At 43.5% G+C, this 19,245-nt stretch overlaps 1 protein-coding gene across 15 annotated transcripts in view; it reads right to left on the bottom strand.

The window, feature by feature from the left end:
- LOC124986722 (protocadherin gamma-C4) overlaps window positions 1-19,245 on the bottom strand; it is a 171,932-nt gene that overhangs the window by 92,736 nt on the left and 59,951 nt on the right. Inside the window, exons 1-2 of one of the 15 annotated variants that reach the window (XM_047555364.1) lie at window positions 15,685-17,336; window positions 5,068-6,065 (exon numbers count right to left, since the gene is read on the bottom strand). The exons of 9 other annotated variants lie outside the window; for them this stretch is intronic. In XM_047555364.1, coding sequence (XP_047411320.1) covers window positions 5,068-6,065; window positions 15,685-17,092 — 2,406 coding nt within the window. In that variant the 5' untranslated portion in view covers window positions 17,093-17,336. Of the gene's footprint in view, window positions 1-8; window positions 3,491-5,067; window positions 7,683-10,133; window positions 12,915-14,686; window positions 17,337-19,245 lie in introns of those variants that run through there. 5 more of the 15 variants (XM_047555362.1, XM_047555363.1, XM_047555351.1 and 2 more) reach the window with 5 other exon arrangements.

Genomic DNA, 19,245 nt, shown 5'->3' with positions numbered 1-19,245 from the left:
GAACTCACTGGAACCAAAGGAGTATCTTCTATAGGAAACTTTGAATCATCTAACAAAGACAAAGGATCCTTTTTCTCACAGCTCTCCTGGCTGATAAGCGTGTCCGCATAGTTGGGCTGGGGGAAGATAATGTGGCTCTTCCGTGAGTCCGCAGTGAGGGAGACCTCGTGGGAATAGGTCTGCAGGAAGGCACGCACCCCGTCCACACCCACAAAGTGAGAGGCAGGCACACTTGCTAACCCTCCGCCTGATGCCTGGAGTAGGTGAGACTTGTGCCAGCGCCGAAGTCTGAGTGCCAGCAGCAGAATGACAAAGGTGAGGAAGACACAGGAGACAGCAGCTAAGGCCACCACCAGGTAGAGAGTAAGGCCTGAAGCATCAGAGTCATGTTGGGGTTCCAGGCTGCCTAAGTCAGCCAGAACATCCGGAATGCTGTCAGCTATAGCCACAGTGAGAGTGATGGTGGATGAGAGAGGTGGCTGGCCATGGTCCTGCACAGCCACCACAAGGCTCTGCTTGAGAGCATCTCTGTCCAGTAGGGCCCTTGCTGTGCGCACCTCACCAGTGTGCAGACCCACCACAAAGAGCCCTGGCTCACTGGCCTTTAGCAAGCGATAGGACAGCCAGGCATTTTGTCCTGAGTCTCTGTCCACTGCCACCACCTTGGTCACCAGGTATCCAGGCTCTGCAGAGCGGGGTGCCAGCTCTACCCCAGTGGAGCCATCAGTGGGGAGGGCAGGGTATAGGATCTCAGGAGTGTTGTCATTCACATCCAGCACGAACAGGCTAAGAGACACATTGCTGCTGAGTGGTGGGTTCCCGCTGTCACTTGCAGTCACTTGCATCTTCAGCTCACGAAATTGCTCATAGTCAAAGGATCGGAGTGCATACAGGATGCCAGTGTCTGAGTTGATAGATACATAGGAGGATAGGGGTGCCCCGTGGATGGTGTCTTCAGTCAGGGAGTAAATGACCTGGGCATTCTCTTTGCTGTCTGGATCAAGGGCTGTCACTGAAAAGATGGAGGCACCCCTGGGGTTGTTCTCTGGGATATAGGTAAAGTAGGAAATGTGAGAGAAGGTTGGTGGGTTGTCATTGATATCTGCCACTTGCAGGGTAAAGTGAGTTTCAGTTGACAGAGGTGGACTCCCACCATCTGTGGCTGTTACTGTGATGTTGTAAAAGGATACCTGTTCCCTGTCAAGGGCTCTGTGTGTCACCAATCTGTAATAACTGTCAATGGACTTTTCTAACTTAAATGGTAGATTACTTGAGATGGAACAGGTCACCTCTCCATTCTGTCCAGAGTCTAAATCATGCACATTTAAAAGGGCTATGACAGTTCCCAGAGGTGAATCTTCAGTCACTGGACTAAACAGAGATGTGATGGTCACCTCTGGACTGTTGTCATTTATATCTTCTACTGTAATCAACACTTTTGCAGTTGCAAGGTATGCTCCTCCATCTTCTGCTTGTATTTCTAGTTCATAGAAGCTTATTTCTTCATAATCTAGAATTTCAGATATTTTAATTTCCCCAGTATTTTTGTTTAGTTGGAATTTCGACAATTGTGTGTCAGGTAATTTTCGGAAGGAATAGGTCACTTCTCCATTGGTTCCTTCATCCTTGTCGGTGGCGGTGACCGTTAGCAACTGAGTGCCTACAGGCAAGTTCTCTGGAACATTTAGGCGATACTCAGGCAAAGTGAATACCGGTGCGTTGTCGTTTGTATCGAAGACAGTCACAGTAATGAGAACAGTGCCTGATCTGAGAGGGTTACCTCCGTCAGAAGCGGTCAAAACCAAATGGTGAATGGCCTCTTCTTCTCTATCTAGGGCGTGCTCTAGCACCAGCACCGGGTACTTGACGCCATTGGCACGATTCTGAACTCCTAGTGAGAAGTGCCTATTGGGGCTGAGCTGGTAGCTCTGTAGGGAGTTCACGCCCACATCCGGATCAATAGCTTCCGGGAGAGGAAAACGCATTCCTGGAGCAACGTTTTCATTAATCTTTACGTCTAGATTTTCTGCTTGGAACTTTGGGGCATTATCATTGATATCAGTTACTTCTATTTCTATCCCGAAAAGTTTCACCCTATCTTCCAAAAGGATGTTAAAATTCACCAGACACCGCGCGCTCTGGGCGCAGAGCTCCTCCCGGTCTATCCTGCCTGCGGTGACCAAGCTGCCGCTTCGCGGGTTCAGAGAGAAAAGCTGCGTCCTACCTCTGGAGACAATGCGGACTCCGCGCTCCGCCAGCTCCCGGGGCTCCAGTCCCAGGTCCTTGGAGATGTTACCCACGAAAGAGCCTTTCTCTAACTCCTCAGGAACCGAATAGCGGATCTGCCGGGCTCCGGACTCCCAGGGCATCTGCAGGTAAAGGCAGAGGAGGACCAGCTTGGTGCAGTCGGAGAGATTCCTCTGAGCGGCCATTGTTGTCTGGTTACGGAATTCTCCTGAAGTCCTCCCCGAACACTCTGTATGTTTCAACTGGTTCCTTGTTCTTTCTGTGACTTGGAGGATTCTCTGTAGCTTGCGCACCTTAAATTACGGAGTGAGTTTCGTTGCAACCCAGGAGCCAGTTTGAAGGAACTGTGAGGTTTTGTGCAGCTGGACCTGAGAATACCGACTGAGCGCTTGCTGCGTTTCTCTCCAAGTAGGTGAACAGCGGCGCTCAGAGTCCTAATAAGTTACTGCACCCATTACTGTACATGCTAGCAACCGCTACTCTCTCTCTGTTGGATATATTGGTTGATTCTTTGGTTTCTATTGTTCCCTCTTCCCCGTTCATGGACTCGAACGCAGGACACACGTACGAGGCAAGTGCTGTCTACTTAAGCTCTGCTTATATCTTTAATCAATATCTATTTGTAGGTTTCTTACTGGGGGGTGAGATAAAGTAGAATGAAAATACCATAGCATATTACACGATGTTTGTTTGGCTAAATATATAATTGCAACACATTATCCCACTTTAAAATGTAAGGCATGTACCCACTTCAAAACGTTAAATAATGCTTTCTTATGTCTTATGAAAATCTAGTTACATTCACAAAAATCTTACAATTTTACTTGAAATTGTGACTTAAATGGTTCGATTATGTTTAGTACACATTTCATATAAAGACTGCATTATATTTCTTGTGAGATAATTGACTTTGAAAGTTTTAAAATTTTAATTCGTTTAGCTTAAGACTGCATGAGAGGTCGCCAAATTTTTTTTTCTTTTTTCACTTTCTTCCTTTTCTTTTCTTTTCTTCTCCTTTGTGTGTGTGTGTGTGTGTGTGTGTGTGTGTGTGTGTGTGAGATACTGGGGATTTAACTCAGAGAGTCTCAACCACTTAGTCACACCACCAGTCCTCTTTATTTTATTTTGAGACAGGGTCTTACTAAGTTGTAAGTTGCTCAGGCTCTCTTCAAACTTGCAATCCTTTTACCTAAGCCTCCCAAGTCATTGGAGTTACAGGTGCAAGTCAACATGCCTAGCTCTTATGTAGGGTTTTTTTTTTTTTTTGCGGGGGGGCAATACCAGGGATTGAACCACATCCCCAGCCCTATTTTGTATTTTATTTAGAGACCAGGTCTCACTGAGTTGCTTAGCACCTCACTTTTGTTGAGGCTGGCTTTGAACTCTCCATCCTTCTGCCTCAGCCTCCTGAGCCATTGGGATTACAGGCGTGTGCCACTGCATGCACGCAGTGGCTTGATGTAGATTTTTTTAACAAATAAATATTTATCTTAAATGACCATGCCTTATCATCAGGGCATTGATGTCAGTATAAATAATTTCTTCTCTCAGAGAGTTCATATGAAATCCCAAAGAAAGTGGTTCAGACATTATCAATTGTGCATGCCCCCAAACCCAGCAGCAGTTCTTTCCTCAAATGTGAAGAACTTAGAGACTCACTTCTTTCATACAGAAAACAAATTGTTCAAAGGTATTTATGTTATTTATGTTACTGCATCCTCAAGTGTGGAACTCTACAGAATAGATTTTATCTCCCCCCTCCCGCCCCAGCAAAGTTCTTAAATTCAGAGACAGAAACTGAGACCAAAAGGTAATAGCATTTCATTTGCTTTCTTAGAAATTTCTTTCTATGTTTTCTTTTTCTTCTCCTTCTCATTCTTTTTCAGTACTGGATATTGAACTGAAGGGACTTCACCAGTGAGCTATATCCCTAGTCCTTTTTTCTTATTTTTGATTTTAATAAAGCTCTTGCCAAGTTACCCAGGTTGACCTCATATTTATGATCCTCCTGCCTCAGCCTCCTGAGTGGCTAGGATTATAAGCATTCCTCACTATGTCCAGCTCTTCCTTGGAAATTTCTTTGTCTTGCAATGCAAAGAAGAGGAGATTGAGAAGGAGTACAATTTGAGCTCCAAGACAAGTTAAAGACCATAATTATGGAAGAAATCCAGCAGGACCAGAAGTAAGAGAGAAAAAACCCTCTAGGATAGTTAGTATTAAGCTTTGGGGACCATAGAAATCTTGGAAATATGAACAAAGCTTTGAATCTTCTCCCAAGAAAAATGAATACATCTATAACTTTGCATATAATTTCAGAGAATTCAGAGATATACTGGGTATTGTCACTTAGATGCCTACAGTTGGGAAAATTACATAAATAAATGAAGTGAGACACCAAAAGTCACCTACAAGATTATTTGCAATAAACATTTCCTGGAAAGCAGCACCTGTTTTGAAATTTAATGCAAACCTGAATATTTTCAAGCATTGAAACATAACAAATATGGAAAAATTCACTTTTAAATAGTAGCAAATTTGAATAGATAGGTTATTTATTTGGTTAGAAACCAAGAGTACTGCTTCTGCTTGCTAATTAGAGTTTGATGAGATTATCTCCAGTTTGGTGACATTTTTTCACCAAATGATAGAATAATTTAAAAACGAAATAAGTCTTGAAAGATAATTGTCAAAAGATAAATGGAGAAGACAAGATGGTACTAAGCTATAGAGTTTTCAAATATGATCCTAGATGTGAAAATGAAGTAGTATGACTGAAATATGAAAACACTAGGATATTAAAGACACAAAAGTGAAACTCACCGGTGTTAGGGTCTCAGAATATGAAGTCAAATTATTCTCAACGTGAAGTGGAATTAAGGTCCCAGAGGAATTACTGTCAACTACATCTTGAGTGGAATGCAAGGGTGCAGTACTTTTTAGGATATTAAACTCTGTCTTTCCCATATGTGCAACACACAAATTGTAGGAATAAGGCAAAGTCCCTTCGTTGTAGTTGAAGGGAACTCTAGGTTCAGACTTGGAACAGAGACCTTGCTGAAAACAACTCCACGCAGACGGGCTGAAAGAAGATCGCAGGCGAAAGGCGATGGCCAGAATCACAGCCAGGAGGAAGAGCACTGAGATCAAGGCCAAGGCCACCACCAGGTAGAACTGCAGCTCCGCCTGGGGGTCAGAGGACACAGGGCGGTCACTGAGGTCAGGCAGTGCCTCCTGCAGGCTGTCGGCAAAGACCAGGTGCAGCGTGGCCGTGGCCGAGAGAGGCGGTTGGCCACCATCACGCACAGCGACCAGCAGGCGCTGGCGGGCCGCGTCCCTGTCGCCCAAGGAGCGAGCCGTGCGCACCTCGCCTGTGCGCAGCCCCAGGCTGAAGAGCCCGGGATCGCTGGCTTGCAGCACATGGTAGGACAACCAGGCATTGTGTCCCGAGTCAGCGTCCACCGCCACCACCTTGGTGACCAGGTAGCCGGGCTCCGCGGCTCGCGGCACAGTGTCGAAGAGCGCTGAGCCGTCGGGCGCCAGCGCGGGGTACAGCACCCGCGGGGCATTGTCGTTGCGGTCGCCTACCAACACGCGCAGGCTCACGTTGGAGGTGAGCGCGGGCGAGCCGTGGTCGCGAGCCTGCAGAGTCAGCTCAAAGGAACGTAGCTGCTCGTGGTCGAAGGCTCGCTGCGCGAACACCACGCCGCTCTGTTCGCTCAAAGACACGTAGGACGACAGCGTTCGAGGCTCGAGGTCGCTTGCCACGATGGAGTAGGAGACTTGGCCGTTGGGCCCCAAGTCTGGGTCGGAGGCGCTAACTTGAGCGATGGAGGCTCCAGGAGGGTTGTTCTCAGCTACGTGAACCATGTAAGAGGCCTGCTGGAAAACCGGAACGTTGTCGTTGACGTCAGTGATGTGCAGGGTGATATTTACACTTGAAGAAAGGGGCGGCTTGCCACCATCGGTGGCGATGATGGTGACATTGTACTCTGGGTCTTTCTCTCTATCTAGGGCTGCATCAGTCACCAGTTTGTAATAATTATTAGAAGAAGAATAGATCTTGAAAGGAAGGTCTCTTTCTATATCACATGTGACTTCTCCATTTCCCCCAAAATCCCGGTCCCGTGTTTTGATAAGGGCAATAACCATTCCTGGAGGGGAATCTTCCAAAATCTGATCAGACAGAGAAGTGATGATAATTTCCGGACTGTTGTCGTTTTCGTCTAGGATTTCTATGATTACTTTACATTGAGTAGAGAGGCCACCGCCGTCCTTTGCTTCCACTTCCATGGTGTATCTTTCTACATCTTCAAAATCCAATGATTGGTTATTCTTAATCATACCTGTTTTCTCATCCAATGAGAACATGCGCCTTGTGCTCTGGGCAGTGCTCCGGAAATAGTAGTTTATCTCTGCATTTATCCCCTCATCCACATCCGTGGCTGTCACTTGCAACACGGGGGACCCTGGAGGTAGATTTTCACTAAGACTGATTCTATATTCATCTTTGCTGAACACGGGTGGGTTATCATTAATGTCCTTTACAAAGATTTCTATTTGAGCGGTGGCACTTCGTGGCGGGTCCCCTCCATCCAAGGCAGTCAATATCAATCGATGTGATCTCTGCTCTTCCCTGTCCAGGAGTTTCTCCAAAGATAATTCTGGATATTTGCCACCATCAGAATTAACTCTAACGATTAATGAAAAATAAGGATTTGGGCTTATCTGATAATCTTTAATTGAGTTTAGGTTTATATCGGGGTCAGTGGCAGGGTCAAGGGATATCCGTGCACCAGTGGATACAGACTCAAAAATTTCTAGGTGTATTTTCTTTTTATCGAATTGAGGAGCATTGTCATTAATATCCTCAATCATCACAACGATATGAAAAATATTTAAAGGATTTTCCACCACAGCTTCCAACTGCAACTCACATCTTCTCCTCTCTTTGCATATCTGCTCCCGGTCTATTCGGTCCTTCACAAGTAAGTCCCCAGTCTGCGCGTCTACGTTGAAGTGCAGCTTCTCTGCGCTAACTCGCAGCTTCCGAGCCGACACATCCAGGACACTGAGCCCCAGATCCTTGGCGAGGTTCCCCACCACCGAGCCCTTGGCCAGCTCCTCGGGAATCGAGTAGCGGATCGGCTCGCAGAGCGCCGAATAGAACAAAGGCAACAACCAGAGAAACAGTACCTGCCCGCGGCCGGCGCGTCGCCTCTGCGCGCAGCTCCCTCCCATCACTCGCTCGGGTTTTCACTGGGTCCTTCTCTTCTCAGTTGGGAGAAAAAGAAATCTACCACGCAGGAAGAGTATTCAGTCCAGGACAGGCGGAGCCCAGTTTCGGGGATGGGAATCTGTGTGCGTACTCTCCAGGAGTGAGAGGGTTTCCTTCTGTGCGTGTTGGTGGCTGCGCAGGAAATCCCAGGCTAGAGGCTGAGGGATCCCGGGCGTTGGTGGTTGCTCTGCACTGGCCGACAGCGGCGCCCAGAGGCTCCGTGTGGAACTGCAGACTGTCTTGTTTTGAATTCTTTATTGCCAAAATATACATATGCTGCTTTTTGAAAACGCAGCTATATATTAGTCGCAAATTTTAGTCTCATCACGGTATTACATTATATACTTGCATATTTAGTGTTTTAAATAAATTGATTTCGAATACTTTAAAATTTATACAACAGGTAGTATTATGTATTATATTGTGGACTTTCATATACATCCATCCTGCAGCCTCAAAAATGATCAACATTGAGGCCAATCTTTGTTTAATGTTTAATATAATGAACCCCCCCCAATTACTCTAAAGTAAATCCCAAACTTCATTTCATTTCATTAATGCTTCTCAATGAGGCATTAAGTTTGAGAATTGTATCTTTCAGCCTTTTATGTTCTCAAGCTGTTACCAGATTATAGATGCAAATAAACCTTAAGTAACTTAGTTCAGTTCAAGAAAACTAGTCTAGTGTAAGTAACTAGTTTAATAAAACTAGAACTCAGCATTTTCTATTCTCTGCCTAGTAGTCATCTATCAGATGAGCCCACCTCTGGTTTTAAAGGCAGGTGATATATTTGTAGCACAGAATAAGTAGTTACCTACCATGACATATATCAATATCCATTATTATATTTTCCCAAGTTAATATACATTTTATTTTTTAGTATTGAGGATTGAAACCAGGGGTGCTCTAGTACTGAACTACATTCCAGACATTTTTATTTTTTATTTTGAGACAGAGTCTCACTAAATTACTGATGCTGGTCTCCAATTTGTGATCCTTTTGCCTGAGCCTCCCAAGTCACTAGGCTTACAGGTCTGTACCATCACACTGGCAACACACATTGTAAATATTTATGAGCCCTTGGTATCAAGGCTACCCCCAGATAGAAATTTAATTTCTCTCTTGACTTCTTCTATCACCCACTAACCAATCAAAAGTGTATTATTCAATTTCCATGGATTTATATATTTTCAGTAGGGTTTTGTTGTGTTGATTTATAATTTCATTCCATTATGATATAAGATGCAAGGAATTATGTCAATCTTCTTTTTTAATTTGCTAAAGAGTTTTTCTGTGGCCTATCAGACAGAAATTTAAGAGGATAATTTTCCTACCCCATAGTTAAAAATATGACCTGAATGATGTTTTACTTTTTATTTAGTAGCTTAAGAAAAAAAGGTTCTTGAAATAATTGAAATGTATGTTGTTATGAATTTTCAGATATATTAGTCCTTATTTTGTTATTAGTAAAAAAATGGAAATTTGAAAAATTAGAGTAAAAAGGATTCTCTAAGTCCACAGAAACAGTAGCAGTTATCTTTATATCTATGGATCACATATTTAGAATAGAATTTTGAGTCAAATTCGAAGCTTATTTCCAAATAGTCTCCTGAATGTGATGTACTACTTGAAAATTGATATTATGTTTAAAATTATACTAAATTATACATTCTTCTTTTCCTTATAGCTAAAACTCAGTAAAATATTTCTAGAATCTTCTTAGCATTTCCTGCAAATATTTTTCTAACTTATATCCCCATCCAGGTTCACTTCTAGCATCAAAGGTTGGAGAATTAAGCCAAACGTAAGATAGAGTTGAATAATACTTTTTAATTCCTTTTATTTGGTCATTTCACAGTGTTTAGTTTTAGAAACTTCTCTTGAGCAAGCACATACTATAGGAAAGAAAAGTGTCAAATTACTCTTCATAATTTGATACTACAGCATTAGGAAATTAGTTGAGCATATAGAATAAAGGGTAACAATTTTTCTCATTAAGGAATAAAATGCTTTGCTAGGGTTTGGAAATGAATAAGTGAAGTTTGGATCTTCCTCAGAAAAGATCTTTAAATACATTGTCTATACACTTATGACCTAAAAAGCATCAACTCAGTTGGGTGTTTTCCTATCATAGAAACATAAGAGTGGAAGCAGTGAACCTGGGATTTCAGCTGTTTAAGAAAAAGGCATTTGCTTTCTTATTAATTTACCCTGAGAACATAGTATCACAGTAGAAATGGTTTTAGGGGTAAGATTTTCACAACAGGGGCACTGGAGATAAAATAATTAATAAATTTCAGGAAGAGAAATCCAGCTGGGGAGTTGGTAGTGAACCACTGAAACCATTCAAGCAACATCACCTCAATAGCCCACATCCATGCAGGATAATAACAGCTGCTCCTTTTCTTTGACACTAGGTTAATTATTATGAAAAAGTTAAAATTACATCAATGATGCAACAATAAATGTCCCCTTAATATGTTGGGGCAAAATCATACTCAGTGAAAACATAAAAGGTGAAAAACATTAATATCAATTTGTGCATCCTCAAATAAGAACATTTAATGAGAAAGTAGTTATAGATAGTAAAGAAAAAAAAATCCAACTCACAGGAACCAAAGGAGTGTCTTCTACAGGAAACGTGGAATCAAGTGAATGGCATAAAGGCTCCTTTTTCTCACTGCTCTCCTGGCTGATGAGCATGTCTGCATAGTTGGGTTGGGGAAAGATAATGTGGCTCTTTCTCGAGTCAGCTGTGAGAGAGAACTCCTGGGAACAGGTCTGCAGGAAAGCCTGCACCCCCTCCATGTCCACGAAGTGTGAGGTGGGTAGACCAGTCAGCCCACCATTTTCAGCCTGCAGCAGATGCAAGGAATGCCACCGCCGAAACTTGAGCCCCAGCAGAACAAGGACAAAGGCGAGGAAGACACAGGAGACAGCAGCCACTGCCACTACCAGGTAGAGTGTGAGGTCAGAATCTCTGGGATCTGCAGGGGTCTTGATGCTGCCCAGGTCAGCCAGGATGTTGGGGATACTCTCAGCCACAGCCACAGTGAATGTCACAGTGGCTGAGAGAGGTGGCTGGCCATGGTCCCGCACAGCCACCACAAGGCTCTGCTTGAGAGCATCTCTATCCAGAAGAGCCCTTGCTGTACGCACCTCACCTGTGTGCAGTCCCACAGAGAAGAGCCCTGCCTCACTAGCTTTGAGCAGGTGGTAAGACAGCCAAGCATTCTGTCCTGCATCTTTGTCTACTGCCACCACCTTGGTCACCAGGTATCCAGGCTCTGCTGAGCGGGGTGCCAACTCCACACCAGTGGAGCCATCAGTGGGGAGGGTGGGATATAGGATCTCAGGGGTGTTGTCATTCTGGTCCAGTACAAAAAGGTTCAGTGACACATTACTGCTGAGTGGCGGGTTCCCATTGTCACTTGCCCTCACCTGCATTTGAAGATTGCGAAACTGCTCATAGTCGAAGGATTGCAGCGCATACAACACGCCAGTTTCAGAGTTAATGGATACATAAGAAGAGAGAGGAGCTCCCTGGATGGTATCCTCCACCAAGGAGTATGTAACCCTAGCATTTTCATTATTATCAGGGTCATGGGCATTTACCGCGAAGATGGAGGTGCCTCTGAGGTTGTTTTCCGGAAGGTAGATGGAATAGGAGGCTTGAGAGAAGGCAGGTGGATTGTCATTGATATCAGTCACATACAGGGTGATGTGAGTTTCCGTAGATAGGGGTGGTATTCCTCTGTCTGTGGTTGTCACTGTAATGTTATACTCAGAGACCTTTTCTCTATCAAGAATTTGGGCTGTCAACAATCTGTAATAATCTTCTACTGAATTTTCTAACTTAAAAGGCAGATTCTCTGGAATGGAACAGAAAACCTGACCATTCTTCCCTGAATCTTGGTCATGTGCATTGAAAAGAACGATTACTGTTCCCTGAGGAGCATCTTCCCTCACTGGACTAAACAGAGATGTAATGGTCACTTCGGGTTTATTGTCATTTACATCTTCCACCATAATTAGTACTTTTGTCCGCCCTTTCAATCCCCCACCATCTTCAGCCTGTATTTCCATCTCGTAAAAGGAGCATTCTTCATAATCCAGACTTTTGGCTACTGATATTTCCCCCGTATTTTCATTAAGCTGAAATATAGGAGATTGTTTTTCATTAATTTTCCGAAATTTATATGCCACTTTTCCGTTGGCTCCCTCATCCGGATCGCTAGCTCTTACTGTAAGCAACAGGGTGCCTGGCGGCACGTTCTCAAGGACTTTCACTCGGTAAATCGGTTGAGCAAACACCGGGGCATTGTCGTTTGTATCCAACACTGTCACCTGGATGCGCACTGTGCTAGAGCGACGTGGGTCTCCGCCATCTAAGGCGGTGAGTACCAGGTGGTGAATAGCCTCTTCCTCTCGATCCAGGATGTGCTCCAGCACCAGCTCTGGGTTTAAGGTTCCATCATCCCGAGTTTGCACATCCAGGGAGAAGTGGTGATTGGGGCTGAGCTGGTAGCTCTGTAGGGAGTTCACGCCCACATCCGGGTCAATGGCTTCTGGGAGTGGATAACGAGCTCCGGGAGCAGCGAGTTCGTAAATTTTTACTTCCAGATTTTCAGCCTCAAATTTTGGCGCATTGTCGTTGATATCACTTACTTCTATTTCTATTCCGTAAAGTTTCACTCTGTCTTCAACCAAGACTTTAAAGTTCACCAAACACCGCGCGCTCTGGGCGCAGAGCTCCTCCCGGTCTACCCTACCCGCGGTGACTAAGCTGCCGCTTTGTGGATTCAGAGAGAAAAGCTGCGTCCTACCTCTGGAGATAATTCGGACTCCGCGTTCTGCCAGCTCTCGGGGTTCCAGTCCCAGGTCCTTGGAGATGTTCCCCACGTTATAGCCTTTTTCTCTTTCTTCTGGCACTGAGTAGCGGATCTGACTGGCCCTGGCCTCCCACAGCGTTCCCAGGAGCGCGCACAGCAGGATCAGTCTTTTGCAGTGCTGGCGTTTGGTTGGAGCTGCCATTGTTGCCTTGTCACTGAATTCTGCTTACCTTGAAAGCTGACGCATTAGATCTTCTTTTTCTCCTCCACAGTCTAGTGATCTTTTTCCTCAGGAGAAAGACGGAGTGCCCCAAATTAAGAGGCTGAGCTCTTAATTTGAAATTAAGAGGTTGCAGCTCGGGAGCCAGTTTGTGGGAATATGAGGGGCTTTGTGTGAAGATCTGAAAGGAGCGGAGTCTCCAAAGTTGGTGAACAGCGGCGCTCAGAGTCCTAACTCGTTACTACACCGAGATATTCAACTTTAAAAATTCCTTTACTTTTGAGACCTGTTTTGAGATCGTGTTACTCAGGTTGGTCTTGAACTCCTTTTGTGCTCATGCGATGTTGCTGCCTCAGCTTCCCGAATAGCTGGGACTGCAGGCACGTGCCGCTGTGCACTGCAAGGTTTGCAATATTTGATCATAGATGGTGACTCAAAGAATACTCTTTTTTCTCATTATGATTTTGGACTTTTCTAATTGTTTCTGGCATTCACATTTGAAAAGCAATTAACATTTGTATTATCTGAGTTGTAAATGGAATGAAATTTGATTAAGTATTAAATCACAATCTATACATATATATTTGCTTAATATCAACTTGACCTACTTTGTTTTTGGTAGAATTCTCCATTCTCTAGATGTGTAAATTGTTTCAGTTTATTTTTTATCGTTCTTAATTTATTTTTATATGCCTGTTAGTTTTCAGAAGTGATCATGATGTGTAGTCCTTTTTAGAAATATGTTCACGTATTCATATTTTTCTTAATTTTGATACTTGTATTATCTATTTACAGATGTATAGCACCATCATTATAGGTGTATAGCACCATCATTATATTGAATGAATATAACAGATTATTCATGCTGAAATTATTTTACAAGGTTAATTTATGTTGCTGGTAAAATTCCTGGAGAAAAGCTACTTCTTAATCTTGTATCTTGAAAACATTTTTTAAAAATGTGGTACTGAGGACTGAACCCAGAGGTGCTTTACCACTGAGCTACATACCCAGTCCTTTTTTTCCACATCAAATCATTTATTTACCCTTTTTATTATTTGCAATGAAATAGTGATAAATTGTTAAGGCTGACCTTGAATTTGTGATTCTATGGCTCAGCTTTCTGAGTACCTGGGATTGTAGGCATCAAAAACCATGTACAGCATAAAAATAATTTTCACTAGGCAATAGTTTTAGATTTTTTTTTACCTAATATTGCTAAAGTTTAACAGGATTGTGGTTTTAAAGATCCACATGTTTGTGATTGTTCAAATTTATGCTATTTCAAAAAGAGTTTAGCTTTCTACATGAATACATGATACATGTACAGATAAGGCATTTGGAAGATTCAAAGGAACGTACAGGATAAAGCAAGTTTCCATTTCCCTCCTCCAACAAGACATTATGATTTTTTTTTCTTTCTCTTTTTGTGGTACTGGGAATCAAATCCAGAGCCTCATGCATACTAGGCAAGTAAACACTGAGAAACATTTTTTCTTTAGGATTTTGCACCTAACAAAATTTGATTTGTAGGGGCAAAATTTGATTATTTGAGAAGCTGATGATTTTAGTGATTCTCTTTGATACACACAAACACATGTAATATTTTTCATGCATTTAATGTGAAGTCAAAGAACATAAATATATTAGGTAACTGTAAGGAACTAGACATGAGAAACAATAGAAAGGAAAGGAACCTGTCAGTGAACTTGGTAAAGGAAGATACCACTACCTGTGTATTTTCTTTAAAGAATGAATTAAATGATTTTCTACTGTAAATTTCATACTTACATAATATTTAAATATGTGCTAAAAATGAGGCAATCAATGCGTAAATGTCATTAGCTTTGACACAAGAGAGAAACTGTGTCCAATCCTTTTGCCCAATCACTAAGAGCTCACTCTCAAACTTTGTAAATCTGCAACTTCTTAATATTCCCTGGAATCTATATTTCATAACCACTTTTAATTCAACCATCCATAATTCAATTCTTCATTGTTCCCATGAAAAATGGAAGTTATCAATAGATCTGAAAATATACATTATCTCCATGTTAATATAGACAATTGGGTGAATGATGAAAAGTTTTAAACACTTAAATGGAACTCACCGGTACTAGAGACTCGGGATGGCAAGATGACTCACTGGGATTACAAAGTGGAAACAAGGTTCCCGGTGACTCACTGCAGAGTATGTCTTGTCCTGAACTCAGAGGATCACTGCATTGTAGGAAATTAAACTCTGTCTTTCCCGTATGCGCAACGCAGAGATTATAGGAATAAGGCAGAGTTCCCTCGCTGTAGTTGGGCTGAACCACAGGTCCAGACTTGGCGCAAAGACCAGGTTGAAAGCAGTCCCAGGCCCTGTTGCTGGAGGAGTGTCTCAGACGCAGGGCAATAGCCAGAATCACTGCCAGTAGGAAGAGCACTGAGATCAAGGCCAAGGCCACCACCAGGTAGAACTGCAGCTCCGCCTGGGGGTCAGAGGACACAGGGCGGTCACTGAGGTCAGGCAGTGCCTCCTGCAGGCTGTCGGCAAAGACCAGGTGCAGCGTGGCCGTGGCCGAGAGAGGCGGTTGGCCACCATCACGCACAGCGACCAGCAGGCGCTGGCGGGCCGCGTCCCTGTCGCCCAAGGAGCGAGCCGTGCGCACCTCGCCTGTGCGCAGCCCCAGGCTGAAGAGCCCGGGATCGCTGGCTTGCAGCACATGGTAGGACAACCAGGCATTGTGTCCCGAGTCAGCGTCCACCGCCACCACCTTGGTGACCAGGTAGCCGGGCTCCGCGGCTCGCGGCACAGTGTCGAAGAGCGCTGAGCCGTCGGGCGCCAGCGCGGGGTACAGCACCCGCGGGGCATTGTCGTTGCGGTCGCCTACCAACACGCGCAGGCTCACGTTGGAGGTGAGCGCGGGCGAGCCGTGGTCGCGAGCCTGCAGAGTCAGCTCAAAGGAACGTAGCTGCTCGTGGTCGAAGGCTCGCTGCGCGAACACCACGCCGCTCTGTTCGCTCACAGACACGTAGGACGACAGCGTTCGAGGCTCGAGGTCGCTTGCCACGATGGAGTAGGAGACTTGGCCGTTGGGCCCCAAGTCTGGGTCGGAGGCGCTAACTTGAGCGATGGAGGCTCCAGGAGGGTTGTTTTCAGCTATATAGACTACATAGGAGTCCTGGTGGAAAACTGGAGCATTGTCGTTTACATCACCTATGTTTAAGGTTACCTTTATGCTGGAGGAAAGGGGCGGTTTGCCCCTGTCAGTGGCAGTGATGGTGACATTGTACTCTGGGGTCAGCTCTCGATCCAAGTTCCTGGTCGTTACCAATTTATACGAATTTTTGGATGAGGAGATGATTTTAAATGGGACTTCACCTTCTAATCGACAGTTAACCTCCCCATTTTCCCCAGAATCTTGATCATGGATTTTGATGAAAGCAATTAGTGTTCCAGGCTCTGCATTTTCCAAAATCATTTCAAGTAGAGAATGAAATGTAACTTCTGGGCTATTGTCATTTTCATCTTGAATTTTAATTTCAACTGTACATTGTGAGACCAGTCCTCCACCATCCCGCCCTTCTACTAAGAGAGAATATTCCTTAGTGTCTTCAAAATCCAGTGCCTTTTGAGTCCTAATTTCTCCACTCTTTGAATTCATACTAAAAACTTGTCCGGTTCTGTAGAAGGAATAAGTAATTTCTGAGTTGATTCCCTCGTCCTGGTCGGTGGCTGACACCTGCAGCACAGCGGTGCCTGGTGGCACGTTTTCCAGAAGGCTGACTCTGTACACTTCTTGGTTGAATACAGGGGGATTATCATTGGCATCTGTGACCTGAATCCGTAATTCAGTAGTGCCACTTAGGGGTGGATTTCCACCGTCCAAGGCAGTCAAGACTAAACGGTAGTAACTCTCTTGTTCCCGGTCTAAGTTTTTCTCCAATATCATTTCCGGGTATTTACTACCATCTTGTTTCTCCTTATTTATCAGGGAGAAACTAGGACTTAAAGAGAGTTTATAATTCTGTAGAGAATTTAATGCAATATCCGCATCTTCTGCTACTTCTAATATAAATCGTGTGCCTGGCTGAGCAGACTCACTTATTTGCAGATCAAAGATATCGTGTGTAAATTTTGGCGCGTGGTCATTGATGTCCTCGATCTCCACACTCACGTGGTAAAAGTTCAATGGATTTTCAGCAACAGCCTCAAAATCCAGAGCACAAGCTGGCTGCTTCCCACATATCTGCTCCCTGTCTAGCCTGCCGCTCACAAGCAACTCCCCGGTCTCTGAGCTCACACTGAAGTAAGACTTCTCCGAACTGATACGCAGTTTTCGAGTCGGTAACTCCAGAACACGGAACCCCAGGTCCTTGGCGAGATTCCCCACGACCGAGCCCATGGGCATTTCCTCGGGAATCCTGTAGCGGATCTGCTCAGAGAGCGCCCGGCAGAACAAAGACAGTAGGAAGGGAAGAAGCACTGGCCGCCTGTCAGTCTGTCCCCTCTCCGCAGCGCTGCTCCCCATCCCTCTTGTTCCCCTCAGCTTGCTCACCAGTCAGGAGACTCGGGATTACGAATGGTCTCCGTACTGCAGATATTCGGAGCTCCGAAAGGACTCTTAATTCCAGTTCCAGTCCAGGAAAAGATTCTTCTTTTCCGTAGGAAGCAGCGGTGTAATGGCTCACACTGGAGAGTCACATAGGGCTGTTCTGGAAAGCGCGCTGCGGTTGCGCGAGAAGATCGTGAGCGCCAAGCTCTCCTCTTTGGACAACAGCGGCGCCCAGAGTCCACAGTAGGAAACTGCAGCCTCTGCTGTTTTCACTTTAACCTTAGATAATTATAGTTGTCTAACTAAAGAAGCAATATTTTTATAACAAATTGTAAGGTCCTTTTTCAGGTATCTTTTCCCTTGATTAGAAGCAGCACATTGTATATGATGTGAATGATTAGAAGCAGCACATTGTATATCTATCTCCATTCTTTGATCAGTCTACATATATTGAGTTCTTATCTAAAGCCAAGTATTGCCCTTGTGAGATCTTGCCCTCAGAGACTTCATAGTCTACTGATTTTAGAAATTCATTTCTCTTTATTAGGTATGATATGTTTTTCTTCTTCTTGCATTGAAACCCATGATTCTCCATTTTAGGCATTTGATACTGTTTCCTATCACATATATTAGGGAATAGCAATACTGTTGAAAACTAATTTTACAAAGTTGTGATTCATTTGTTGTGGGGGCACTAGGTATTAAATTCAGGGGTGCTCTACCACTGAGCTACATCCAGCTCTTTTTATTTTTTATTTTGGGACAAGGTCTCACTAATTTGCTGAGGCTGGCCTCTAACTTGTGATCCACTTGCCTCAGCCTCCTGAGCAACTGGGGTTGCAGGCATGCACCACTTGGCCTGGCCATTAATTCATTCTTCAAATTTACTGGGGAAATGACTATCTATTCTGTAATATAAAGCCACAAAGGGATATTCTAACAGATTGCATTATTTCCCTATCTATGTACCTACATTATACTGAAGTAATGATTTCAGAATTGGAGGAATTGAATTCATGGTTAGTTTATTTACATAAATTTACTGAATATAGTGACATGTTTCTAATCTTTTACTCCCTTTGTTCAGTTTTTCAAAACAACATCTTTTAAGGAAAGCAAGGATTTTCTTCTCTAGAAAAACAACTTTCTTTACCCTTTATTAAATTACAAAGGGTCAGTAATATAGTTGTCCCTTCAAATTACTGTGCATCCAGATGCTATGGAAAGTAGTAAGTGAACACCCACCTTGCTATATATGTGATACAGGATGGAACACTGCACAATCATTGGGAAATATCCTTTTCTATAACAACAACAAAAGATTTATCATGGGCTGGGGGTGTAGCTTAGTGATAGAGCTCTTTTGTAGCATGTACAAGGATCTGGGTTTAATCTCCAGCACTGCAAAAAAATATTCATCACATCTACATCTAATCAAATCAGGGGTTAGCTTTTATTTGGATGCTATAAGAAGGAATATAGATGTGTAGTCCAGATGGAATCATTTTAATTGAATTTATCAGCTTGTTTAAAATTTGTGTACAAGAAACTTTTGTTTCTAAAATTAACATTCTCAAGCTGTCATCCATTTCATATAGATATGCAACCAAAAAATCTCATTGGAACTCTGCTGAAATATGTTCTGTATTTTACAAAAGTCACTTTCTATAGTTTAAAGGGATGTTTTATTTCAGCTTTGACTTTGTTGTTTTTGGTTTTGGTTCTTTTGGGGGGGGCAAGTCTCATCCTAGGCTTTAGATTCCTTATTTCCATTAGTATAGACCCAATGAAGGGGTGACTATTACCACACACTTAACATTTATGAAGCAGTCTCACCTCCCTCCAAGACCTACCCTCTAAGATGTGTTTATGCTTTGAAATACAGTAAGATGTAGTAAAGCTTTGATGGGCACTGATGCAGAAGCAGGGTTCAAAAGATATTTAAAGTGAAGAAATCTTCAAGAGTCTAGGTATAGGCTAAAGACAATCTTAAAGTTCTGACATGAATTTTACTTTTACTAAGGTAATGAAAGGAGTTGGGAGTCTATCTCAATTATTTTTCTGCAGTTCTAACTTAGGATATATATACGTACATACATACATACATCTACATGCTATATATAATAGAA

This window comes from Sciurus carolinensis, chromosome 6, assembly GCF_902686445.1.
Source record: "Sciurus carolinensis chromosome 6, mSciCar1.2, whole genome shotgun sequence".
NCBI classification, from domain to species: Eukaryota; Metazoa; Chordata; class Mammalia; order Rodentia; family Sciuridae; genus Sciurus; species Sciurus carolinensis.
The sequence above is the reverse complement of the archived record's forward strand: the minus strand, read 5'-3'. Positions and strand labels throughout refer to the sequence as shown.